This window comes from Vulpes lagopus, chromosome 3, assembly GCF_018345385.1.
Source record: "Vulpes lagopus strain Blue_001 chromosome 3, ASM1834538v1, whole genome shotgun sequence".
Lineage (NCBI taxonomy): Eukaryota > Metazoa > Chordata > Mammalia > Carnivora > Canidae > Vulpes > Vulpes lagopus.
In genome coordinates, this window is record NC_054826.1 from 52767318 (window position 1) to 52794911 (window position 27594).

At 44.5% G+C, this 27594-nt stretch overlaps 1 protein-coding gene across 7 annotated transcripts in view; it reads left to right on the plus strand.

The window, feature by feature from the left end:
- The first annotated feature begins 19862 nt into the window (after window positions 1-19862).
- Window positions 19863-27594, plus strand: part of MCC (MCC regulator of WNT signaling pathway) — a 309780-nt gene continuing 302048 nt past the window's right edge. For 6 of the 7 annotated variants that reach the window (XR_005986779.1, XR_005986780.1, XR_005986781.1 and 3 more), the window contains exon 1: window positions 19863-20397. Coding sequence is in view for 2 of the 7 variants with exons in the window: in XM_041748453.1 (XP_041604387.1) it covers window positions 20341-20397 (57 nt within the window). In the remaining 5 variants the exon portion in view is untranslated. The remainder of the gene's footprint in view (window positions 20398-27594) is intronic. The other variant, XM_041748454.1, reaches the window with a different exon arrangement.

Genomic DNA, 27594 nt, shown 5'->3' on the forward strand with positions numbered 1-27594 from the left:
GGGCCCCAACTGGCCACTCTTTGAGTCAGATATGCCCAGGAGTAGGCAAGATACGAGGAACTTCTAACCTGTTTTCTCCAAGTTTTATAAGACAAAGGAGCCTGCTGATGCCTGCATCGTGATGTCCTGCAGTAGTTTACCAAGGAACCATGGCAAAGGATACTCAATAGTTCCTAGATCCAGCATGCTTAAAGCTTGTTGAATATCAGTATTTTCTTTTAAGATTTTATTTATTTATTTGAGAGAGAAAGAGAGAGAGAGAGAGAGTGCAAGCATGAGTGGGAGGAGAGGGGAGAGGCAGAGGGAGAAGGAGACTCCTTGCTGAGCAGGGAGCCCAACGAGACACAAGGCTCTAACCCAAGACCCTGAGATCATGGCCTTTGTCAAAGGCAGGTGCTTAACCACCTGAGCCACCCAGGTGTCCCAAATATCAGTATTTTGAAAGAATTTAGCCCAATGTTTAACTTTGAGTTTGGTCTCAGGTTTGTTACATAAATCTGAGACTGAATACATACATAATTTTATTGAATCATACATGGAAACAGAGGTTAGTTTCTCTCAAATTGAATTTTGATTTGAAAAAGATCAGATCCGATCCCTTTTATCTTCTCTTGCTTCAGCTCACAAAAAATGCTCATTCCACAGCTCATAGTTCCCCAAATTATGACCAGCATGCCACTATTGGTAGGAAGCATGATTCCAGGTGATACCTCCACATATAGCACATCCAGTCATCAAATAAAACTATTACACAGGAGGGGTGCTTGGGTGGCTCAGCCAGTTAAGAGTCTGCCTTCAGCTCAGATAATGATCCTGGAATCTTGGGATTGAGCCCCACCTCCAGCTCCCTGGTCAATAGGGAGTCTGTTTCTCCCATTCCGCCCCCCTCCTCATGCTCTTGCTCACTCGCTTGCTCTCTCTCTCTCTCAAATAAATTAGTTAAATCTTTAAAAAACAAAAAACTGTATCACAGGAGACAAATAGAATTCCCATTTTAGTGCTCTTTCTGTCTTTCTGTTTACATCGAGAGAAAAACCTTATTTTGGTGCACAAAGGGCTTTAATATGTCCTTAACTTTGCAAACCCTCCTTACAAGGAAGAGGCAGGCCCCAGGTTCAGAGCTTTGGATGGGTAACACTGTTTAGTTAGAATTTATTTTTGTAGTTGCCTTCTGCTTATGGCAAATGATAATTCTTTTCTATTAATGATAGTATTAAAAATTTATTTTATTTTATTATTTTTAAAGCTCTATGCCCAACATGGGGCTTGAACTCACAATCCTGAGATCAGGAGTTGCATGTTCTACTGTCTGAGCCAGCCAGGTGCCTCATAAATTTTTAATTAAATTAATTAATTAACTAACTAATTAATTAATTTTTACAGTAGATTCCATGCCCAGTGTGGAGCTTGAACTCACAACCCTGAGATCAAGAGTTGCATGCTCTACTGACTGGACCAACCAGATGCCCCTACATTTTTTATTTTAAATAAATATTTTAAAATATAAATCTGAATTAAGGAAGAGTATTAAATAGAATATAGCACAGATGGCACATGGTCTGGCAAAAGTTATAAAGGTGATACGTGAAAGGCAGGCTTGTAAATACTTGTGTTTGCATGCCTGTTTGGGTACTTACTAACTTTGTGACTTTGAGGAAATTATTTCATCTTTGAGCTTTTGTTGTCTTCATCTCAAAATGGCAATAACATACCCTGTATGTAAAGAATGTAACATTGTGCTTTAAAAAATGAATGTACTTAAAATGTAGCTCCTCCCCATCTAACTACACTCTTCAAAAGTTATTTATTTATTTATTTTTAAAAGTTCATTTGTTTTGAACTTCTGCTTTTTTTTTTAAATTAAAGTTTTTATTTATTTATTAATGAGAGACATACAGAGAGAGGCAGAGACCCAGGCAGAGGGAGAAGCAGGCTCCATGCAGGGAGCCCGATGTGGGTCTCCACCGGAACTCAGGGGTCACGCCCCTAAGCCGAAGGCAGGCGCTAAACCACTGAGCCACTCAGGGATCCCAAAACTTCATCATTTATATCCGATTTCCTCCACAGATCAATCTCGAGCCATCCCCATACAGTGCAGTATCTAATTGGAAATCATCGGGCCTCCACCTCTTTATAATTCATTTGCTTCCCTTTTGTCCTTGTATGACTTATAAAGCACTTAAGTTTCCGATGTGTCTTGTGATATTTAAGCTATAGAACATCTGAAGTCTGTAAGACTACGAATATCAAAGCTGAAATAGGGGGATCCCTGGGTTGCTCAGTGGTTTGGTGCCTGCCTTTGGGCCGGGGTGTGTCCTGGGATCGAATCCCACCTTGGGCTCCCTGCATGGGGCCTGCTTCTCCCTCTGCCTATGTCTCTGCCTCTCTCTCTCTCTCTGTGTCTCTCATGAATGAATAAATAAAATCTTTAAAAAAAAAAGCTGAAATGATATTCTGATAGTATTTTTCCTTTTGATATTCACAAAATGGTTCTGGAATTTCTGGGACATCTGGGTATTGTGAGGTAGCCAACTTGATGGTATACCTTTCCCCATTTGCATCTTCATTAGCCCATCCACACTGGCATTGTTGAAGGCATGTGGATTGCATTTACAATTTACATGGCCATATGCTATGATTCCATTTTTAAATTCTATTTGTGGAATGAAGTTTTTATGGAAAACATTTTGCTACAGAGTTGTGAATGTACTTAGGAAGATCCATGTAGTACATCATGACAGCTCTTTCCCTATCATCACCACATGCACTCACCACCTCCTTATTTGAAGCGCCTTCTTTAACATCTAGCCATATACATCCATTTTTGGTATGATCATTCATGAAACAACTGCTGGTACACCTGTATATATGTGAATGATGGCATATCTGATTAAGTAGACACTCCTATTAAAGTGTCATATGCTCAAATAAATCTCCCAGTGTCCATTTCAATATAATGCAATAAACTCACTTTCCCAGCAAACTCAGAAATTGCAAGCCAAGCCCCATGTGGACCCAAGAGTCTGTTAATTCCACATATGGCCAATTCCCTGAAGGAAAATGTTTAAATACAGTCTTTTTTTTTTAAGTGGGTTAGCTAACAGAAAATTTAATTCATATGCTAAAGTGTGTCAGGCAGCTGAGTTCCAGCACCCAGTTCATCATTATCTTGAATTGTGGGTTTAATCAAGTTCCTTCACTTAATGCGAATATTTGTATTCAAAACCTAGCATCCTGCTTTAAGGAAAATGCTCACCTTTTATTTCTTTTGGATAGTCCTCAGCTTTGGGAAATCCCATGAAGACAGCCAATGAAGTGAATCTAATTGGGTGGTGGAACACGAGAGCTTTCATTAAAATAGCTTTGTCCAAGGAGACATTTTCACTCTACTTTTGTATCCGTTCCAGTGCTGTTTCCATTTTATTTTGCTTAAATTAAAAGGGAATGTTATTACAATGAAAGCTTCCTTTTAGAAACATAGACCTTTTTTTTTAAAGATTTAATTTATTCATGAGAGACACACAGAGAGAGGCAGAGGCAGAGGGAGAAGGGAGAAGCAGGCTCCTCACAGGGAGACCAATGCAGTACTGGATCCCAGAACTCCAGGATCATGCCCTGAGCTGAAGGCAGCCATTCAACCGCTGAGCCACCCAGGTGTCCCTAGAAATATAGATCTATAGGATCAAGTCAGAGAGTTGGGCTGACTGCTGCATTAGTTGACAGATTTTGTATGACTGCCCCAGGTTGGGAGGGCAGTTTGGATACAAAGCCAGCACATGTAATGGAGTTTATTTGTTCAGGGCTGGGCAGCAGATATAATAAAATTATACACTCTCTTTGTGTAACCCTGTCTTTTATATCTTCCTGTAGTTGCTCATTCATTCATTTTTCAGATGTAAATTAAAAGTGGAGGTTGAAGATTAGATGTGCCAGGGCTCATGTGGGCTCTATGAAATGTAGTTTCTCTCACTCCTTCCTGGATCAAGACAGAAATATAAATGAGCTCCAGGAGAACATTCAAGCCTTACAAGAATTCATTTCTGTCAAGAATAGGTAGTTGGCTTTGCTAGCAGACGTGGCCTATGAATTTATTTTCCTCTTGTTCTTATTGTTTGTTATTGTTCTTTTAATTCAGTTAGCAATACAAAGGGTTTTAAGCAATATTCTCAAATTATCTTTATAGTCTTTCAATTGTGAATATGATTAATGTGAAGCAGGTTCTTTTAGAAGAAACATCCCTTGAAAGTCTACCTCGAGTCCAAGCGGCGTCTGGGTACTTTGCAAGGAGAAACAATCCATTCATCCCAATCTTTTGCTGTCATTTAAAAACAAAACAAAACAAAAATTGGTCAAATGAAGAGCATTTGATCTCTCTGGATGCTATTAAGATTATTTACATAACAAACTTGACTCTCTAAACTAGTCTGGTGCCACAGAACTTAGTATTAGGTTGAACTGTTTAAAATTCATGCTGTTTACTGTTTATGTTCTATGAAAATGTTGATTCCATGAGATTCAATGTAATGCCTATCAGCTGTGGAGCACCTGCTAGATAAGTAACTGCGTCCAATATCTGAAGACTATGCAAACTTTAACAATAGAAAAGACAGTACTTTGAGAGCTGCTATTTGCTATTTAGCAATTTGGGGATTTCCTAGTGGGGATGAGGGTGTATGAATGAGAGCACCGCACTGAGTGTGGGATTTATAACTTAATATCTTCTAATCCTAACCTTAAAAGAGCCTCATCCAGTGGTGAAAATCACCAGTTGTATTTGCAGAGAACATGAATACTGACTACAATTTATAATGTATTTTTTTTAATTGTTTCTTGTTGAGACACCTGGGTGGTTCAGTGGTTGAGTAGACACTGAGCTACCCAGGCATCCCCCCTCTCTATGCTTTTCAAGCACATTGTTCATATACCTCTGGGTTAGCAATGAAGTCTCTTTTTCATGTTCATCTCCCTCCTAGAGTGTGAGCATATCAAGGGCAGGAGTTCTGTCTTTGTGTCTCTCCAGTACCTGTCAGATTGCTTGGCACAGGCTCATTCATTTGTTTAATCTCCGAATCATACATTCATTCCAAATTGGACCCTCTTAATAAACTTCCATTAAATAAATGGATGGATGAATGATACTTTGTTTTAGAGCTAACTTGTGAAATCCATGGGCAAATTTTAGGGTGTATGGTTGAAGCTCCCTACCCATTGCATAGCCAGGTAAGCATGTGAGAAAAACAGTTACTACCATCTTGAAACCATTCAGTTATCCTCACTGTTCTTTGGATTAACTCAAACTCTTCATATGTTCTATAAGCTTTATAAGTCATTGCCTATGATTCCAGCTCATTTCTTCACATTGTCCCATTTATATCCATGTTCCAGCCACATCAGCCTTCTTATACTAACTCACTGTGTATTCCTTCCCTACTAAGCCTTTGCACATGCTGCCCAGTAACCTAAACAACCCTTTCTCCCATTCTTCACCTAGTTAACTTCTGCACATCCTTTCAATCTTAGCCTACATATCTCTTCCCCGAAGACCTCCCCTCTCCACTCACCTAGGCTAGATCTAGCTTTCCTGTACTCTCGTGTTTCTATACTCCAGTCCTTCAGAGCACACACTACAGCTCCTAATTTTATGTTTATTTTTTATGATTAGTAAAAATGTATCAGTAACCTGTTGCCACATTAATGTTGTGTAATAAAACACCACAAAATTTCAGTGGCACTCAGCAGGAAATGTTTATGGCTCAAGTATTTGGAGTCAGCTGCAGGCTGGCAAGGCAACTGTCGTTCTTGGTTATAGGGCTTGGCTAACGCTTGTATCTGGGGAGGAGCTGCCTGACTGCTGATCTGAGACCCGGGCAACTGCTCCGCATGTCTCTCACCCTCCAGAAAGCTGTCTCAGACACACTCTCGTGTTAGTGGCAGATGTGCAGGAGGACACATGGAAGGCTCTTGAGGTGGCATAGGTACACCATTACTTCTGGCTTATTCTAGTGGCCAATGTAAGTCTTATGGACAAGTCCAGAATCAGAGTGGGAGGGCACTGCAAAGTTACAAGTGAAGACTTGTTGACAAGGAGTTGTAAAGGTTGGGGCCATCTTGCATCCTATCACAATGTGACTCTAGGATCAATGGAAGCCAATGCTGGTATCTCTTTTTTTTTTTTAATTTTTATTTTTTTTAAAATTTTTATTTATTTATGATAGAGAGAGAGAGAGAGAGAGAGAGAGGCAGAGACATAGGCAGAGGGAGAAGCAGGCTCCATACACCGGGAGCCCGACGTGGGATTCGATCCTGGGTCTCCAGGATCGCGCCCTGGGCCAAAGGCAGGCGCTAAACCGCTGTGCCACCCAGGGATCCCCTGGTATCTCTTTTTATTCACCATTCTTTCCCTAGTACTAAGCAAGATGCTTGATATATAGTAGTTGATAATATTTCTTGAATGAAGGCCTGAATGAATATGAAAAGACATCAATCTGTTACTGATATCTCAAAAATCTAGAGAAATGTTCATTTTTGGAGGAAATGCCTGCCTTAAGAAAAGTAAAAGAAATTCAGAATTGTCATCTATTCCTCATTCTTTAAATTTCCAAATTGCCCCCAAAACAGCTATTTGCATTGTGGGATTAGATTTTCTCATGAGATACATTTCTCTCTCTATTCTTGTTGCCAGTTAGAGTGTTTGAAAATAATTTCAGGGACGCCTGGGGCTCAGTGGTTGAGCGTCTGCCTTTGGCTCAGAGTGTGATCCTGGGGTTCTGGGATTGAGTCCCACATCGGGCTCATTACATGGAGCCTACTTCTCTCTCAATGTCTCTGCCTCTCTCTGTGTGTCTCTCATGAATAAATAAATAAAATCTTAAAAAAAAAAGAAAATAATTTCAAATGAAAAGAGTTAAACATGAGCTGTATGAAGAAAGGGGACAAAAACTTAATATATTGGATATGATGGAAAAATAGGGTAGCTTTTGCTAGTTTAGATAGTAGCCTGTGCACACTTTCTCATGTTCTATAGACTTTCACAAAACAGTCTCTGAAGGGCCAACAGGAGGCCGATGGTGCATTCAAATAGCATGTTCCTAATAACTGGGAAAATAAGTCAAATATTTTCATTAATTCTAGAGCATGAAATCCTAAAAAGATCCTAAGGGTATGAGACACAAACAGAAAGGAACAGAAAGGGGTGCCTGGGTTGCTCAGTTGGTTGAGTGTCTGCCTTTAGCTCAGATCATGACCTCAGGGTCCTGGGGTCAAGCCCTGCATTGGGCTCCCTACTCAGCAGGGTCTCTGCTTCTCCCTCTGCCCCTCTTACCTTCTCTCTCTCTCTCAAATACATAAAATCTTTGAAACAAAAAGAAAGGAACTTGAGCTGGAAAGGAATGACAGAAAGATGGGCATTGTCAAGAATGTGAAACCTTAAATGGGCTTCATATTTGGTGAGTGGTAAAGGAGTTGGGGAATATGGATTCAAATGCTGTTGGAAGTTCTATAGGGATATGAGAATAGGGTTGGGTGGCTCAGTCCAGTGAGCATCTGCCTTTGACTCAGATCTGATCCCAGGGTCCTGGGATTGAGCCCTGCATAGGGCTCCCTGCTCACTGGGGGTCTGCTTCTCCCTGGCCTTCTGTCCCTCCTCCCTGCTTATGTTTTTCTCTCTCTCTTTTTCTAGTAAATAAATGAAATCTTAAAAAAAAAAAGAGTATGAGGATAATTTAACTGAACCATGTAATTTGGTATCTTTAATAAAGAAATGTATTCTTTGATTCTGTCTTCATTTAAGAAATAATGCCTCTTTTCTCCAGGGGTGACATTCAAAATACTTGATAAAAGGGAGTAGTCACAGTGATGGAGGAAGGTTCTAGAGTCCTTGATTATGCCAGCGTTAGTCCTCTGGCAGCTACACTGTGGGAAATTTTGGGAGTTTCTGGAGATAGGAATGGGGTAGCTGCCATGGGGCAGTGGCTGGTCAGGAAGTGGGCACTCTCTGATTTGGGGTGGTGGTTATTTGCCAACTAGACCAGAATTATTTCTATTTTCTAATACTCATACAGCCGATAGATGGTAATGGTCGTGCAACTCTGCAAATATACTGAAAACCATTGAATTGTACCATTAAAAAGTACATTTTGGGGTGCCTTGATGGCTCAGTTGGTTAAGCATCTGATTCTTGGTTTCAGCTCAGATCATGATCTCAGGGTCCTCCCATGTCAGGTTCCATGCTCAGTGAGGAGTCTGCTTGAAAATTCTCTCCCTCTGCCCCTCCCTCCGCTGCTTGTGTGTGTGCATGCTCTCCCTTTCTCTAGCTCTCCAATAAAGTTATGGTGATGGCCAGACTTAATGAGAGTGCCTGGTAATCACATGAAAAAATGTTAACTGGAGTACAAGTAAGGGTCATGGCTAGAGATGCTGATCACACAGCATTTGCTTGGAGGGGAGAGTTTGAGCTCAGTGGCAAAGCAACTGATGATGGCTGGGAGAGATAGTCTGGAGCCTGCTCCTCGCGCTTTGGCTTGTCCCTATGAAAAATCCCTACCATGGCTGCCCATCCACTGGCACTTCCTGGACTCAGTCAGGGATGATTTTCCCCAGCCTGTGCCTGAGAACTTCCTTCTTCAGTCATCAGCTTGGGACAATGCCAAGTAAACTGTCTTCTTTGTCATTAGGTCTATGAGGCATACTGGATTAATTATTTCTCTTTTTTTGGGCAGCTTTTATAACATATTCTAGCTAAAAGAAAGTATTGGAATGATGCTGTTTTAGCCTCCCAAAGAGCCCCACAAATAACAGTGGCAGGCATTTGGAATTCATTTAATTTAAGCATATTCTCCAAATTTTACTACATCTATTTTCATGCATCCATTTAATAATATATTTTTTCATTTTCTTTTCTAGGAGAATGACCATAATATGCAAGCACTCCTGGGAGGATTTTACCCCTCCCCCCTTTTTTAACTCCCTTGGATTTCCAAATCCCTAATCTCCACTGATTATTTTCCCTTTCTATAGAGAATTTGATATAGTTTAAAGACATTTGGAGAACAAATGAGTAAAGGTTTGGAAAGATACTTTGAATATTTAAGACAAGATGACACAGATATTTATTGGGTTCCAAAATATCTTATCAGATAGCGAAGAGATTTTTGAAACATCACATGAATGATGAGATGTGAATCTCAACTAGAAATTCCCCACTAATAATGACAGGGATGTTGATGCCAAATGATTCTAGGTTGAGAATACCTAGGATGGGAGGGAGGCAGCCCATGAATGCAGTTACCTTACAGGGTTTCTTTGTTTGAGTTACATTTGCCATTGGAGAAGACTGGAATTTTGCTTGTTCTATGTGTGAGATTTAATCTGGAAATAGTTTTCAAGTATTTCTTTTCTTAGCAAATTTTAAACACAGACTAACCAAATTATCTACTGCATTCCATCTATTTCACAGCAGTAAGTCATTGGGTCTAAAAGCAATGTAGCTGATTTCATAAACAATAAGGTGAAGACCCAGCATGATAGAACAGACTTCAGGTACCAGTTTAGGGAGGGGTCCACTATGGTAATAGCTCAGAGTTTCTAATCCCAAAAAGGAACTCCAGGATAACTTGACTGAAGGGGCATAGTACGGGGAGAAAAGCTCAGAAGTAGAAGTTATGATTTTGATTTAAGACCTCATCTAGGGCAACCCTGGTGGCGCAGCGGTTTAGCGCCACCTGCAGGCGGGGATGTGATCCTGGAGACCCAGGATCGAGTCCCACATCAGGCTCCTTGCGTGGAGCCTGCTTCTCCCTCTGCCTGTGTCTCTGCACCTCTCTCTCTCTCTCTCTCTCTGTGTGTCTCTCATGAATAAATAAATAAAATCTTTAAAAAAAAATAAGACCTCATCCAATAGTTAAGTAGTGGTGAGGCTTTGTGGCAACATGCTTCTCAAAAGTTATCTCTCTGTGCTCTCTCAGCTTTTCCCTTCCTAGTCAGTATTCAATCCACACAAATCTAGCTTCTATTTCTCTCCACCATTTAATGAAATTGCTTCTTTCAAGGTCACCAGTGATCTCTAAAACCAATGGACAGGGCAGCCCGGGTGGCTCAGCAGTTTAGCGCTGCCTTCAGCCCAGGGCGTGATCCTGGAGTCCCAGGATTGAGTCCCACATTGGGCTCCCTGCATGGAGCCTGCTTCTCCCTCTGCCTGTGTCTGTGCCTCTCTCTCTCTGTGTGTCTCTCATGAATTAATAAATAAAATCTTTAAAACAAACAAACAAACAAACAAACCCAAAGGACATGCCAGTCTATTTCATTGAAAACTCCCATCTAGTTCCTTGTCTTCTTTTTTTTCTTTTTAAGATTTATTTATTTGAGAGAGAGAGAAAGTGAGTGCAGGGGGGAGGGACAGAGAGAGAGGAGAGAGAATCCCAAGCAGACTCCTGGCTGAGCATGCTGCTCGAAGCAGAACTCCATCACACAATCCATGAGATCATGACCTGAGCTGAAACCAAAGGTCAAATGTTCAGCCAACTCCCAGGCACCCCTGTATTTTTTTTAAGTAGGTTCCATGCTCAGTGTGGAGCTGGAACTCACAACCCCAGATCAAGAGTAACATGCACCACTGACTGAGCCACCCAGATGCCGCTCCTCCGGTATTTTTTTTTTTAAGATTTTATTTATTTATTCATGAGAGACACACACACAGAGAGAGAGAGGCAGAGACACAGGTAGAGGGAGAAGCAGGCTCCATGCAGGGAGCCCGATGTGGGACTCGATTCTGGATCTCCAGGATCACACCCTGAGCTGTAGGCGGCGCTAAACTGCTGTGCCACCGGGGCTGCCCTCCTCCAGTATTTGACACAAATCCCAGACATTGTGTCATTTCACCCCTAAATATTTCAATATATATCTATACAAGATAAAGACTTTTTTTTAAGATAAAGACTTTTTAAAGTATAACCTTAAGACCATTAACACATCTAAAAACTAATAATTTTTAATATCATCAAATACCTGAAAAGTATGTTTCTGAACGTCTCATAAATATATAATTTTTACAGTCAGGTTGTTTGACTCAAGATCCCAATAAGAACCACACATTAGGGATCCCTGGGTGGCGCAGTGGTTTGGCACCTGCCTTTGGCCCAGGGCGCGATCCTGGAGACGCGGGATCAAATCCCACATCGGGCTCCCGGTGCGTGGAGCCTGCTTCTCCCTCTGCCTGTGTCTCTGCCTCTCTCTCTCTCTGTGACTATCATAAATAAATAAAAAATTTTAAAAAATTAAAAAAAAACCACACATTACAAATTGTTTGCTATGTCTATAGGTTTCCCCTTCCATTAATATTTCACCCATTCACTTGCAATTTATTTGAAGAAACCAGATTGTTTGTCCTGTAGAGCTATAGTCTGGAATTTGTTGATTGCACCCCTGTGATTAATTTAACATGTTCCTGAGCTAAGATGGCCTCATAGGTGGTATTGTATTCTTCCAACAAAAGTCATGTGTTTGGTGGTGTGTCTTTTTTTTATGGCAGTAGATGTGCTTTCTACCTAAATCTATTAATTCATTAGAGGTTGTAAATTGTAAATTTACAATTTACAATTCCATTGTAAAGTGGAATATTCCACTTCTATCAGTTCTTCATTTATTCACAGGAATATTTCTATAAAGGAGGAACTTTTCTTTCTTTCTTTTTAAGATTTTATTTATTTATTCATGGGAGACACAGAGAGAAAGAGAGCATGTGGCAGACACACAGGCAGAGGGAGAAGAAGGCCCTGCAAGGAGCCCGACATGGGACTAGATCCCTGGTCTCCAGGATCAGGCCCTGGGCTGAAGGCAGCGCTAAACCGCTGAGCCACCGGGCTGCCCAAGGAAGAACTTTTCTTTTGTCTTTTTTTGGTTACCTGGTGGTAAGGTTTGTATAGGGATAGATTTCCCAGGCGCCTGGTGGCTCAGTCACTCAGTAGGGAGTCTGCTTCTCCTTCTGCTTCTCCCCCCTCTCCCTGCTAGAGCTCTCTCACACACACTCTCTCTAAAATAAATAGAGATAAAATATTTTTGGGGGGACACCCAGGTGGCTCAGTGGTTGAACATCTGCCTTTGGCTCAGAGCATGATCCTGGGTCTCACATCAGGCTCCCCACAGGGAGCCTGCTTCTCTCTCTGCCTATGTCTCTGCCTTTCTCTCTCTCTGTGTCTCTCACAAATAAATAAATAAAATATTTTGTAAACCTTTTTTAAAAAATGGAATAGATTTACCTTGTAAAAAATGTAAAAATATCTCTGCCCTGTTCAAAGTCTTCCCGTGGCATCTTCACCTTCACGTATACAGAATGAAATCTGTGGCCCACACAATACCCTGTATAGTCCGCCTCCTCCATCATCTTTTTCATCATGTTCCAGAATACTGTCTACCTTTTTATTGAAATTTAAAATTAAATTAAATAAAAAATTTTAAGTTATTTGGAATTTATTCACCTTAAGAAGGTGAAGTCCTTTCCTACCCCTGGATTTTTGCACCTGCTGCTCCTGCTGCCTGGTCACCTTCTCCCACTTTCTATCTATTTTGGATCCTTTTTGACCTTCCGATGAAATGTCATCTCTTCATTGAGGCCATCTCTGACTGCTTCCCTTAGTAGGCCTGCTCTGCCTCATCATGGCTTCTGTTTAATTCTGTGTTAACACCTTCTTAATAAAGAAGTTGTGACTGTCTTCTTTATTTATTAATCATTTTCCACCAAGCACTCTAGCTCTGTGAAAGCAAGGATTTCTTTCTGTCCCATACACTACTGAATCCCAAAGCACAGCACCATTTCTGGCATAAAGTGGATGCTTTTCTTTTCTTTTTTTTCTTTTCTTTTCTTTTCTTTTCTTTTCTTTTCTTTTCTTTTCTTTTCTTTTCTTTTCTTTTCTTTTCTTTTCTTTTCTTTTTTTTTGAATAAACACCACAAACTTGCTGACCCTGCATATCCTCATCTATATAAGTGTGATAAGTGTGATGGGCTGGGCTGGGCTGGGTTGAACTAGGTGATTTCTAGGATTTCTTCCACTTTTTAATGTTGTCCTCTCTGAGGACACATAGACCAAGACAAAGATTATCCAGTGCAGTGCTTCCTGAAGCAAATGATGTCTGTGATGGGACAGGCCATTGAGGCTGTCTAGAAGCTCCCAACCTGGGACTCAGGCCTGGCCCAGCAGCTGAGAGAAGAGCTGGCTTGGTGATTGAGCAGAGGGCCACTGGAGTTGGGTTAGGGAGAGCACTTTTGAACTCATGGGGATAGGACAATGGGGTAGGCTTACAGATTTAGGGCAGGAAATTCTTTTCAGTGTATACTTTGAGGGCTCCCTGACTTTTATGACCCTTAAGGAATTAGGGGTTTGGAACTTCCTGCATTCCCATGGGTTTGAAATCTCCCTTTCCCCTGAAAAGTCACTTTCTTCTTCTGAAGGAAATCCTACCAATTTATCATTATTTAAAAGCATTCTTTCTACAGTGCAAATGCTTTGGGCTTGAGGAGATTATGAGTATTTTTCACCTTTGTGTGAATTACGTTAATTAGACTGCTTTCTTCCTAAATCTGTGGTGTCAATGTTGTGTTTAGGTTAAGAGACTCAAGGGTAAGGGGGACAACTCTGGGGTTTGGGTCCTTGTGTGGGCTGGAGGAGCACAAGCCTGACTTTGTACAGAGCAAGAGTGGCTTGGATACCCTACGGGTAGAAATAGAGGGCTTAGGCCAGCTAGTCCCAAAGTTTTAGTCAGTTTCCTTAATGCTGGAGCTTCAAGACTTTTATCCAAGATTGCTTTGATTAATCTGATATTCATTACAAGTAGAGGGTACAGACAAGACCCAGAATATTATCCCTACTGTGTAAAAATTCACTGAGGTCAGCAGCCATGCATAGAGGGGCCAGAATGCCCCTGACAGCAGAAAGGCAGTACCAGTATGCCTACAGCATGCAATCAGCATACAGACGTGTCCTCTCACTTTCCCAGGACTGCTGCTGCCTCTTGTCCCAGAGATCAGATGGAAAGAGATTAGCCTCTAGGACAGACAAGGCCCAGGAAGGAAGGGAACTCAGGGTCTTGCCCAGTTGGAAAGCAGGTTTTTCTCCTCCTAGACTTGCTCTCTGATCCTGATAAACACCTCTGCTACCTCCTCCTGCTCACACATCTTGATGGGAGCTTACTTTCTGCTGAAGCAGAACTTGGAGAAGCTCTTCTAGAGGGATCATGTTGAAGCAGCGACAATATGGAAGGATTTGTAGGCATCAGTTATATACTCGATGACATGTTGAGGTGCTCTTTGCGTTTCTTGGGTACTTAGAATGTTGATGCAATTGTAGTCTTATATACAACACTATCTAAGCTTTCTTGATAGTAGAGAGTCCCAGTTTGATTTTTCTTTTTAAAGATTTTATTTATTCATGAGAGACACAGAGAGAGAGGCAGAAACACAGACAGAGGGAGAAGCAGGCTTCTCAACGCCGGGACACCTGCACCCCGATGTTTATAGCAGCAATGTCCACAATAGCCAAACTGTGGAAGGAGCCTCGGTGTCCAACGAGAGATGAATGGATAAAGAAGATGTGGTTTATGTATACAATGGAATATTACTCAGCCATTAGAAACGACAAATACCCACCATTTGCTTCCGCGTGGATAGAACTGGAGGGTATTATGCTGAGTGAAGTAAGTCCATTGGAGAAGGACAAACATTATATGGTCTCATTCATTTGGGGAATATAAAAAATAGTGAAAGGGAATAAAGGGGAAAGGAGAAAAATGAGTGGGAAATATCAGAAAGGGAGACAGAACATGAGAGACTCCTAAATCTGGGAAATGAACAAGGGGTGGTGGAAAGGGAGGTGGGTGGGAGGTGGGGGTGACTGGGTGACGGGCACTGAGGGGGGCACTTGATGGGATGAGCACTGGGTGTTATGCTATATGTTGGCAAATTGAACTCCAATAAAAAAAAAAGGAAAGAAAAGAAAGAAAAGAAAAGAAAAAAGAAAAAAAGAAAAGAAAAGAAAAGAAAAGAAAAGAAAAGAAAAGAAAAGAAAAGAAAAGAAAAGAAAAGAAGCAGGCTCCTCACAGGGAGCCTGATGCAGGACTCGATCCCTGGACCAGGATCTCGACCTGAGCCAAAGACAGATGCTCAACCACTATGCCACCCAGGTATCCCAACCCGTTTGATTTCTTTCTTTCTTTTTTTTTTTAACCCGTTTGATTTCTGATTAGACTAAGAGGTTAAGAAAAAAATCACAAAATATTTAAATTCTAGACTCTCATGGAATCTTAGCTTGGAAGAAAATGAATTTGGACTCCCTCTCATTGCATGAAACTGTTTTCTACATACTATTGGCTTTCAGTGTGCCCACCAGCCTTTCCCCCAGGGCAGAACAAGGTCAGAGGTCAAGATCACAGCTGCTCTATTCCTGTGTTGACAGATAGCTCTATGGTCTTCTTTTCTTGGAGGTAAAATTTAATTATAAGTTATTTTAGTCTTCATTACCTCTCTACCATCACAAAGAGGAAATTGGATGACTCATGAAAGAAATATGCTGTTAGTGGTATATATGTCTGAAGTCTTCTCCTTACTGGTCTGTACATTGTCCAGTTCTTGCCAATTCTTCCTGCTGAAAAAGGATGAAGAAACATTAGAATCCTCTGCCTCTCCAAAGCAAATCTCATGTTTTGGGTCCTTGGCCCTTTCCTTTCCTCCCTTTTCAGGAACTTCGCTCCATCTCTGTATCTCCAGGGTTTCCCTTAGCTGCAGATGACTAGTCAATGTCACTTACCTGCTCTAAGAAACTAGCCTGTCTCCCGAATTCCTGTCACCATCAAATTTATGGAAAGAGTCGTGTGCATGGTTACCATCCCTGGTTCTTCCTCATTCCCTGTGGTAACCTGCATTCTGTCTCCTTAGTTTTGCAGACATTTCTCTCTGAAGGACATTCAGGTCTTTGAGATGCTCTTTTATCAGTCTTGAGGCTTCTGTCCCCTCTCTAGCTTACAATACAGATGCTTCCACCTCTATCTTGACATCTTCCTTTGACTCCCAGACTCCAGGTTCCTCTGGTTATATTCTTATTTCTCTCATTGGCCTTCCCTACCGTTTCCTCTTTTATTCTTTCCCCTGGATGAAAAGACCTTCTTTAAGATAATGTCCTTGGATCTTTTTTCTCTGTCCCCTCTTCCTTGGCAACCTCACCTGACTTCATGGTTTTATTGATCTAATGGGGGTCACCCCAAGCCTTCATCTCACTCTCAGCCCTGATGTATCTCTGTGGCTACATTTCTAGCTTCCTGCTGAATGCCTCTCCTTGAATACCCAGTTGCTACCTCAGACTTACAATATCTCAAACATAGTTTATTCCGTAACCTATTCCTTTTTTGGAATCCCTATTTTTGTTGAGGACATTGTCTGAAACCCCATTCAGCCACATTCTAGATCTATAAGTCATATTTAAATTTTCCTCTTTCCACCACAGTTTCTTTCTACTCTCTTCCATAAAATCTCCTAACCTCTGCCCCCTCCTATCCATTGGCATTGCCCCAACTTTTTTTTTTTTTTAAGATTTTATTTATTTATTCATAGAGACACAGCTAGAGAGAGAGAGAGGCAGAGACACAGGCAGAGGGAGAAGCAGGCACCACGCAGGGAGCCCGATGTGGGACTCGAACCCGAGTCTCCAGGATCACGCCCTGGGCTGAAGGCGGCACTAAACCGCTGCACCACCGGGGCTGCCTGGCATTGCCCCAACTTAATTCAGGCCTTTGTAGCCTATTGCGGGACTACTGGCATAGTCCAATCGGCATGTTCAGTTACCACTTTCAATTACCACCTTACCACTGTTGCCAGACTTCCGTGGAGTTGCAGCTTCTGTGGTGGATAAGTATGAAAGTCATGGTTTAAGAAAATATTCCATATAGTCAACATTACTCTTGAAAATGCTTTATATTGTTCACAAAGTAAAATCTGCAGTTATGCTGCTTCTTAAAAAGTTCAACAGTGCCAGTTTTTTCCTCTAGTCTTGGAATAGGTCATTTTCTTTTGGTTGAACACCAGATGAAGTCATCTGCTTGGCTTTAGGGGCCATCTAGTATAAAAAAAAACAGTTTCTTTAAACACCAGAATCACACTCAACACTAGTCTATTTGAATTCATGTGAGTTACTCATGAGTGTGGTATGGATCCATTGGAATGTCTCAAAGCATAGCTCTGATCCTATTATTTCTGTGCTCAGAAACCTTTAGTGGCTCTTTATTGCCTATCAAAAGTCCCATTTATTTAGTCTGGTACTCAAAACTGTCCATGATCTGTCTTTAACTCATCCACGTTCCACTTTAAAACGGAACACCTGCCATTTTCCACACATGCCTGGCACATTCCTCCACCATCCATACTTTCTCTCACAGTGGTCCCCTTTATGGGGTACCTTCATCTAATTCCTCATTTTTGCTGGACTCATTTATTCTTCAGAAATCAACTCACATGCTGCCTCTCCTAAGATTCCTTCACAGTTCTCCTGCAGTTAAGTCCAGCCAAAATCCTGTTTCCTCCTCTGAACTGTAATACATCTTTACTTGTATTGCTTTCATGGGAAGTTCCATTTTCTACCTAGAACTGTCATTTTCTTTATGTTTTATGAGACTATAAACACTTTATGGGTAGGGTTAATGCTTGAGTCACACACACACACACACACACACACACATATATATTTTAAGATTTTATTTATTTATTCATGAGAGACACAGAGAGAGGCAGAGACACAGGCAGAGGGAGAAGTAGGCTTCCCGCAAGGAGCCTAATGTGGGACTCGATCTTGGATCCCAGGATCATGCCCTGAGCTGAAGGCAGATGCTCAACCGCTGAGCCACCCTGGTGTCCCTCCTTTATATTCACCACCATCTGTACGTTAAAGCACACACTCAGTTCTCAATATGTTTTTTAAATGATTTTAAAGATTAAAAAAAATTTTTTTTTAAGATCTATTTATTTGAGAAAGAGAGTGCATGGCCCTGGGCATGAGGGAGAGGAGAGGCAGAGGGAGAGGGAGAGAAAAATTCTCCAGCAGATTCCCCATTGAGCATGGAGCCTGACTCTGGGCTCCATCCCACGACCTGAAGACCACAACCTGAGCTGAAATCAAGAGTCAGACGCTCAACTGACTGAGCCACCCAGGTGCCCCTAAAAATTTTATTTTTAAGTAATCTCTACACCCAACATGGGGCTTGGACTCACAACCCTGAGATCAAGAGTTGCATGCTTCACCAACTGAGTCAGCCAGGCTCCCCAGTTCTCAATAGGTTTATTTTTTTACTTTAAAGATTTTAATTACTTATTCATGAGAGACACACACAGAGAGGCAGAGACATAAGCAGAGGGAGAAGCAGGCTCCTAAACACTCTTAGGGACTCTATCCCAGGACCCCAGGATCATGACCTGAGCGGAAAAGGCAGTCATTCAACTGCTGAGCCACCCAAGTGCCCCCTCAATAGATTTTAATGAGTAAATAAGAAAAAAAAAAAATGTGGCTTCCTAAGCCCTCCCCATGCAGAAGTGTTTCTCCCAGTGTGTTCTAGTCTGGCAATGCCCCAGAACTTTGGACCTTGTGCTCCCCCAAAGCAGCAAACTCTTCTTTATCTCAGTGCCTCTATCAGGCAATGAATGAACTCTCCAGGAAAGCAGCTGGGTAAGAAGATAAATGCAAATGATCAAGCTCTTTGCTCCTTCTTAAAGAGCAAAATAAACATCCTATTTGATTAAAAAAAAAATCTTGAAAATTAACAATACAATGGCTTTTTCATAGAAGGCTCTAGGAAATGCCAAATCTGTCACTGGGGATGGAGACATTTTGTTCCCATTGTGTAGAAAGACTGTTGAGGCCTCATAAGTAATCCCGCAGACCTACCGTTTTAAGGATCAGAACATTTTTTCAGTGTATTTCAAGTTCAGTGGGACTTTAAGCCTTATGGAGAGGAAAATTCTTCCCCTTCCCTGGACAGGGATGCTTTTACCTCAGGGAAACTCAAAGATGAAGGGAGCTCTGGTTCCAAGAGTTGACTGGATATAACAGGCTCTTGAAATCATTTCTGGGCCTCCTGGGTGGCTCAGTGGTTGAGCATCTCCCTTTGGCTCAGGGTGTGATCCTGGATCCATCCGGAATGGGATCCGGAATCGAGTCCCACGTCGGGCTCCCTGCATGGAGCCTGTCTCTCATGGATAAATAAATAAAATCTTAAAAAACCAAACAAAACAAAAAAGAGAAATCTTTTCCGATTCATACTCCAAATCCCAGAAATACAAACCTAACTCTGCTCAGGTAAGCAGTAAGATTTTTAAGGAAGAGTATGGGAAATGTAATATTTAAAAGGACTGCCTGGGGTTGAGGAGGATGAGAAATTGAAACCTATTTTCTATGTTTCAAGGGATGGGGCATCTTTATTATGGACGTGCAGAAAATGCAATCCGCCCCAGCGACAGAGAGGGAGTTTGACAATGAATTTACACCCTCGGTGTCGACTTTAGACCGATCAGGGAAGATGACCTCTCCCACTCTTGTAAAATCTTACTGTGCCATGAGAAGCGTACGGCGCTGCCTGATGTAGTGTTCAGATTTGTCTTGACCTTATTAAATCATGGAAAGTGGCTTCAAGGAGGAATCAAAAAAAATTTTTTTTTCCTGCACAATTACTTAGGTGGCTTTCCCTGTTCCTCCTCTTCCTCCTGGTCTTGGGTCCCGTAATCGCTCTCGCAGCGAGCTGGCAAGGTGCCTGCGCCCCCCCGCCCCCGCCCCGCCCCCCCCGCCCCCGCCCCGCCCCCTCTCCGGGCCCCGCCTCCGCCTCCGCCGCCGCCCGCCGAGCGCCGTGTTCCATCCGGAGCCGCTTACAACTCCGCACGGCGCAGAAGGGAAACTTGGCGGCGGAGCGCGCCCCGCGCCGGCCCTCTGGCTCTGTGTCCTCCCGGGGCCCGAGGGCGGATCCCCCGCGGCCCGCCGCCCTGCTCGACCTCGGGAGCTCGCCGGAGCCCTCCGGGGTGCCAGGTCCCGCCGGGAGGCGCCCTCCAGCCGGGCCATGAGGGGCGGCGGGGCCCCCTAGGGGCGGCGAGGCGGCGGGGGTGGCGGCGCCCGGATCCCCGCGGCTCGGCCGCTGCAGCCGCTGCCCCCCGCCCGGCCCCGCGGCCCTCGGGAGACCCCGCGTCCTTCCGGGGGCTTCCTCGCTGTCTTGGCTGAAGATGGCTGTGTAGACCGGACTGTGCCGGAGGGACCAGGCGGCGGGCGCCGAGCAGCTGAGGCCGGGAGGCGGCGAGGGCGGAGGAGCCCGGCGCCGGGGAGCGCAGTCATGAGTTCTGGGGTCGCCGCGAGGCACGGAGACGACCCCGCGGCCGAGCTGAGCGAGGTAAGGACGCCGAGGCCGGGAGCGCGCTGCTCGGGCATCCGCCCCCCACGCCCCCGCCGGGCCCTCCCCCGAGCTCTCAGGCGGGAGGTGGCGCAGTTCAGGATTCATAGGTTTGTTTGCATCTTGTTCTAACTTGTGCTGCTTCCGACCTGAGCGGGCCTGACACCGCGGCCCGAGACAGCGGCTCGGGGGAGACGGGCTCCCGCCGCGTCCAGGCGCCGCCCCGCCCCGGCTCCCCGGTCACGGGCGCTGCCCCTCCGTAGCCGTCGGGGACCCCGAACCGAGCCGAAGCCGCCCAGTGACTAACTCGGCGGAGCCGGGGAGCCCAGCGGACGGTCGAGTCTGCCGCTTGGCGCCCTAGTGCGGTGCGTTCGGGTCGGTCCGGGCGCGGCGGCCCGTCCCGGCCGAGGCCCCTCCCCCCCGAGGCCCCTCCCCCCGAGGCCCCCAGCCGAGGCTCCTCCCCCAGGCCCCCCCCGGCCGAGGCCCCTCCCCCCGAGGCCCCCAGCCGAGGCCCCTCCCCCCAGGCCCCCCCAGCCGAGGCCCCTCCCCCCAGGCCCCCCCAGCCGAGGCCCCTCCCGGCCGAGGCCCCTCCCCCTGAGGCCCCCAGCCGAGGCCCCTCCCCCGAGCCCCTCCCCCCGAGGCCCCCAGCGGCGGCCCCTCCCCCGAGCCCCCTCCCCCCGAGGCCCCCCAGCGGCGGCCCCTCCCCCCGAGGCCCCTCCCCCTCCCGGCCGAGGCCCCTCCCAGCGGCGGCCCCTCCCCCCGAAGCCCCCCCCCCGGCCGAACCCCCCCCCACCTCCGCCCCCCCCCCCCGGCCGAGGCCCCTCCCAGCGGGGACGGGAGACCCGCGCCGGGGACGGAGCGCACCGAAGCCGCCCGGAACTTCACTTCCTGCCCGGAACCGGACTCCTGAGTCTTTGAGGCAAGATAATGTGCGATTCCCGTTTCCCACGGTAACAGAACCACTCGAGTGTTGGAGACTAGCTCTGAAATTAAAGCTGCCTCAAACGGTAGGCAAATACGTGAGCGGGAAGATGCTCAAAGCCGCCTTCTTTGGTGACTTTAGGGATGCCTCGGGCACATCGCCCCTCCCCCGCCGTCCCCAGCTTTGAATACCTGAAAAGTGGCCGCGGAAAAACCTACAAAACTGGATGCCCAAAAGAGAGGAGGGAATCTGTGGGACTCGTGTCTACAGCAGGAGGGTCGGCGGCTGTGGGGTCTCCCCATAGCACCATCACTGAGCTATTTATGGGCAAAAGTAGAAATAGTCTGTGCTTCTTGAGCACGGCTGAAGAACGTAAAGGGGAGGAAAAGACCAGTGTAAAAACAGCCGGAAGGCAGATAGGGGTGATGTCAGATTACCAACGGTGAAGGGAAAATGAAAGGATAAAGCACCCGCTGGAAGGGAGAGGGCTGGAGGTGGGGAAGAGAGGGGGTGTAGATGGGAAACCCGAGCGGGCCTGCGGCTGGCATCCAGCAGTGGTGCCCTCGGCCCCAGCCTGGTGCTCTGTGTCTTGCTGCTGCGCTGTTCCTGCTCTGGGTTTGGAGTAGCATTTTGAAGTGTTGGTGAATGAGGTAGAGGCACTTCCTAATCCTGGTGGTTTCTGCAGTGATGCAGATGGTGGGGAGATCCTAAGCGAGGGAGGGCGTAGCCTGAAATCAGGGGAAGAGACAGGAAGACCTAAATGATTTTTGCCAGTTTTACAAGCAGGAAGAGGTTTCACATCTAAAATAGGACCTGGGACCCTGCTCCACTGTACACGCTATTTAAGGAGAATCCTGTGACTTACCTTGTAAGATCACTTAAAAATAAAAAATGGAAAGGTGTTTATCTTGCAGAGAATCTTCCCCTCGTCCTTCATGTTGTTTATTTCTATGTGGCAGCTTTAACTCCCCATGGCCTAAAGTGTGTTTAGTTGCCTTTGTTTTAAAAATGAATTCCAGGTTTGGGATGAAGGTTTCTAGAATGCTGACTAGGGAAGGAGATGGAGTCTGGGCTGACTTGCATGGTACTGGTGTAGTAGTGAGTACGTTAGATGAACCCAGGGTATCAATGAAAATTCAGGTAGGAGATTCTTTGCCTGGTTGTTTGTATCCATTCCTTGTGTACTCCTTAGAAGACTTGTGGTGGAAGTAAAGAATGGAGGGTGCTCCGTGGCCCCTGCATTAATTGGAGCAATCCTATTTGGGCATTGTAGGGCATAGTTTTTTGTCTCCGAGGAAGTAAGTTTCTGGCCAATCATGTCCTTTGACCAAATTTTCTTTACTTTTTCTCAGTGTCTGCTCATCATTTCTTACCTTCTTTCTGGCCTTCTTTCTGGGTTCAGTGATTTAATTGGCCCTCCTGTTCCACCCCCCCCATCCTAGTTTCCCTGCAGATGGGGGTAGTTGCAATAGTCTATAGGGTAGTTAATTATTTTTTGGACATACTTTCAATTAGGATATGTGCAAGAGAATTTGTAAGGCAAGGGGGTGGTGTGTGTGGTTCATACTTGTGGACCTTGAATCTCAGGTCAATCAATCATGGGTGATAGTTGTGGGACTGACCTTTTCTATATTATCCTCCAATCTGAATACAATTCATTTGTATTTCTCACAACAGGTCTTTAGTGTAAAAGAGTTTCTGTCACAGTCATTTTTCTCTTAAACACTGGTTTTGCTTTAAGGTCTTTTTTTTTTTTTTTTTTTTTTTTAAGAGAGAAAGAGGCAGGCAGAGACCCAGGCAGAGAGAGAAGCAGGCTCCATGCAGGGAGCCCGATGTGGGACTCGATTCCGGGTCTCCAGGTTCACGCCGCGGGCCGAAGGCGGCGCTAAACCGGGTGAACCACCTGAGCTGCCCTGCTTTAAGGTCTTTAAGGACAAAATTGCCATCCTCCTTTGATGGTTGGTTCATCCTCCTCACCTGGAGGGTGAGGCTAATAAAACCCGTCAGGGACCTCTTTAGTACCATATTTCTTACTGGCTGGGGCTGGGAGCCTGAACACTGTGCAGAGGTCACTGTGGGGTCAGATTCAGCCTCTTGTTCACCAGGCATTTCAGGGGCAGGAAAAGGCCCAGCATCATCCTGGATGTCAGAAACAAGAGACCTCTCTCCTTGGTGTGGGCTTAAGAGCTAACCCCAGCTACAGAGGCCCTCCAGTCATAGGAATTGTTGACTCTTTGGCAATAATATTGTCACTGATTCCATAACATCCTGCATAGCAGGGAGTGACTTGAATCAATTTCTAGTTGTAATCTTGCCCCACTGGGTGCTAGCCCAGACAGTCGTAGCTGCTGGGGTACTGCCTTCCGTCTATGGTGTTCCAGGAATGCTTGGAGGGATTTGGGTGTGAGGGCCGCATGATTAGTAGGAGAGCTAGAGCTGGGTGTTGAGCATGAGGTGTTTTGCGTGAGAACTTTTACGATAGAAAAACAGGAAATTCACGAATGTGTCCCGTTTGTTTCTTAAGTGGGAACAATAGCTGTTTAAGATCCTGTGAGATGATTATAGGAGAGTAAAATTGCCTCTACCTGTGGGCATTCAAAAGTTTTTGTTGATCCATGACCACAAATGGCTTATATCAAGTCTGAATGCTTTAACCCAGAGCAAACTAATCTTTAGCATTAACCACAGTAGTGCCAAAGAAAAATCTGAAGTGTGATTTGGCTATTCTCTTTTCTTGGCTATTAGCTGTCCCTATCAGAGAACCAAAGGATGTTTTTCTTTTTCTACTGTGCGCATAAGGAAGGACTTCAGCACCAGCCAAATTGAAAGTGCTCAGGAGATCAAGTACAGTTTCAGCAGCACTATATTTGAATTCTCCCAAACTTTGTCAAGAGCAGGCTCTTAATTCTTCTTTTCATTGCCATGGATTTTTAGTTAGCACTCTGTTCTGTTTGTCTTTGTCTTCGTAAAACTTGTGGGACCAGTATGTAGTTTACCTTGCTTCACCATCACAATCACATCTCTTAGGGATGCCGGGGTGGCTCAATGGTTGAGCGTCTGCCTTTGGCTCAGGTGGTGATCCCTAGGTCCTGGGATGAGTCCCACATCAGGCTTCTTGCAGGGAGCCTGCTTCTCCCTCTGCCTATGTCTCTGCCTCTCTCTCTCTCTGTCTCTCTCATGAATAAGTAAATAAAATCTAAAAAAAAAATAAAAAATAAAAAAGCCCAAAACAATAACATCTCTTAGTTCTTAGAGTAATTCAGATTGTGGGAGGAAGCTATCTTCAGGTATAGTGTTACCAAGGTATAACTTAAATTCACTAACCTTTACAGAAGAGCTGTCTACTGGATCTGTTTGTCTGGTGAGAAGCTACCTATTTATGCAGCAAAATAAGAATTGCTCTTCAAGAGTTCTTTCCTGGTGATCATGAAGACCTCTGGGGATAAACAAAAAAAATCTTTCCTTAAGAATAATTTGTCTGAAGAAGTCAACTTAGATTTTTTGCCTTTTAAATATTAAACAATGGGGGATCCCTGGGTGGCTCAGTGGTTTAGCGCCTGCCTTTGGGCCCGGGGCGAGATCCAGGATCGGTCAGCATCGGGCTCGGGGCATGGGGCCTGCTTCTCCCTCCTCCTGTGTCTCTGCCCCCCCCTCTCTCTCTCTCTCTCTCTCTCTATATATATATATATATATATATATATATATATATATATATATATCATAAATAAATAAATAAATCTTAAAAAAATTTAAACAATGAACAGGTAAAATTCTCCTATCATCATTTACTCTGAAACCTTAGTTGTCCCTGAAAGTCCTACTTCTTACTCTTTCCGTATCTCTTTATTCAAAGCAGCTTTCATGAGATGATTCCACTTCAGAATAGTAGGCTATAGAGGCAGTGTTGAGTGCTTTCACCATTACCTTGTGCAGTTTCTGTAGCTACTCAGCATTTTCATTAGGAAGTCACTTTATATAGGAGAAAATGGCCATCTCACGGATGTACGTAGGCTTTATCGTTAGGTTACAAAATACCAGGCCTGGGAGGGCCTGTGAGATCACCTAGTATTCTCACACTCTTTTATACTTTTTTTTTTTTTAAGATTTATTTATTTATTCATGAGAAACACACAGAAAGAGACACACACAAACACACAGAGACATAGGCAGAAGGAGAAGCAGGCTCCCAGTAGAGAGCCCGACGTGGGACTCGATCTCAGGACCTAGGGATCACGACCTGAGCTAAAAGAAGATGTTTAACCACTAAGCCACCCAGGTGTCCCGTGGTCACTCTTTTTTTTTTTTTTTTTAAAGGGAACTCTCTCTCTCTCTCTCTCTCTCTTTTTTTTTAAAAGATTTTATTTATGATAGACATAGAGGCAGAGACACAGGAGGAGGGAGAAGCAGGCTCCATGCTGGGAGCCCGATGTGGGACTCAATCCCGGGACTCCAGGATCACGCCCTGGGCCAAAGGCTGGCGCTAAATTGCTGAGCCACCCAGGGATCCCCCCATGATCACTCTTTTGAAGGGAATCCCTAAGTTACTTGGTACTTCCTTGTAATAAGTTGTGTAATGTCTGTCTCAGCTGTAGACCACTGGCACCAGAGGGGCAGTGTCAAGACCTATCACAGAGTATGGCATGTAGGTGTTCTACAAGTGTTTGGATGAATGAATGCCTTGCCTCTTCTCTCCCTTTTGCTTTATAAACATATAGAAATTCTATACACTTATAGAATTGCTTTAACTGTTTTGTCTGAGGCTTTTTTTTTTTTTTACTGTCTGGTTGTGCAACAAACTGCCCTCCAAATTTAGAGGCTTAAATCTTATTTGTGCCTGATTTTGCAGTGTTGGGCAGAGTTCAGGGGGGAAGACTTGTGTCTATGACTGGAGCTAGAAGGTCCTTTTACAAAATGGCTAAATCACACAGCTGGCAGACCAGTACTGGCTGTGGACTGGGAGATCACCTCGAGTCTCTTCCACACGGGCCTGTGCCTGCTTGGGTTTCCTCTCAACATGGCAGTTGGGTTCCAAGAAGGGAGAAGTAGAAGCTGGCAGTTCTTTTAAAATGTAAGATTGAAACTGGCAGAGTCACTTTTATGTGTCTGTTGGTCAAAAACAGTTTATATGCTTAGCCCAGCTTGAAGGTGGGGGGGATATAACAAAGAATTTACAACCATTTTAAATCTACTCCTGAGGCCATAAAATGACAGAACCTTGTCTAAAACCCTGGTCTCAGGGTGGCTAGGTGTCTCAGTCTGCCTTTGGCTCGGGTCATGATCTCTGGGTCCTGGGATCGAGCCCCACATTGGGCTCCCTGTTCATCAGGGAGTCTGCTTCTCTCTTTCTCCTCTGCTCCTCCCCACTGCTCATTCTCTCTCTCTCTCATAAATAAAAAAAAATCCTTAAAAATAAACAAAACCCTGGTCTCTTAATTCTTGGTGCCTGGCAGTAGTTTTTGTTATTTTGTGTCTATTTTGTTATTTTGTGTCATTATCCAAACCCCTATAGAGACATTTTGTTACCCTCATAATATAGGTGTGGAGATTGAGGCAGAATGAGGTGAAAACACTAACCAAGGTTTGCCAGACTGTTAGTGGTGGAATCAGGATCTGAACCCATGTGGTCTTTCCCCCAGGTCCTTCATTTGTACATGGCTTCCTTTCATCAGTTTCTCTTACTCTCTCAGCTTTTGATTGCATGTTCCTAGGAGCCTATTCTGTATAATAGGCCTGTTTAACTTGATTGGTATTGTTATCTCTATGCAATACCCAGATAAAGGTTATTGATAAAAATGAAATGGAGGGCAGCCCTGGTGGCTCAGCGGTTTAGCTTGCCTTCGGCCTGGGGTGTGATCCTGGAGACCTGGGATCGAGTTCTGCGTCGGGCTCCCTGCGTGGAGCCTGCTTCTCCCTCTGCCTGTGTCTCTGCGCCTCTCTCTCTCTCTCTGTGTCTCTCATGAATAAATAAATAAAAATCTTTTTAAAAAATGAAATTGATATGAAGGTGATGGCAGTGACCATATCCCTTTAAAGTGGCTGAGGAATTCTCGGCATCGTTCTTCCTAAAAGCACATCTGTCAATAAGGCATAGGGTGATCCTCATCCGGGAGAGCCTTCCCTTCTGTCCTTGTCCCTTGTTTATGGCTAGGGAGATAGGGGCACCGTGACTTCTGTCCCACTGCCTGTGTACTCGGGCATCTGAGGGGTTAGCGCCACTAGGTGTGAGGTGTCAGAATGAGCTTAAGGCTTCCTTTGTCGTAAGAATTTGCATTCTC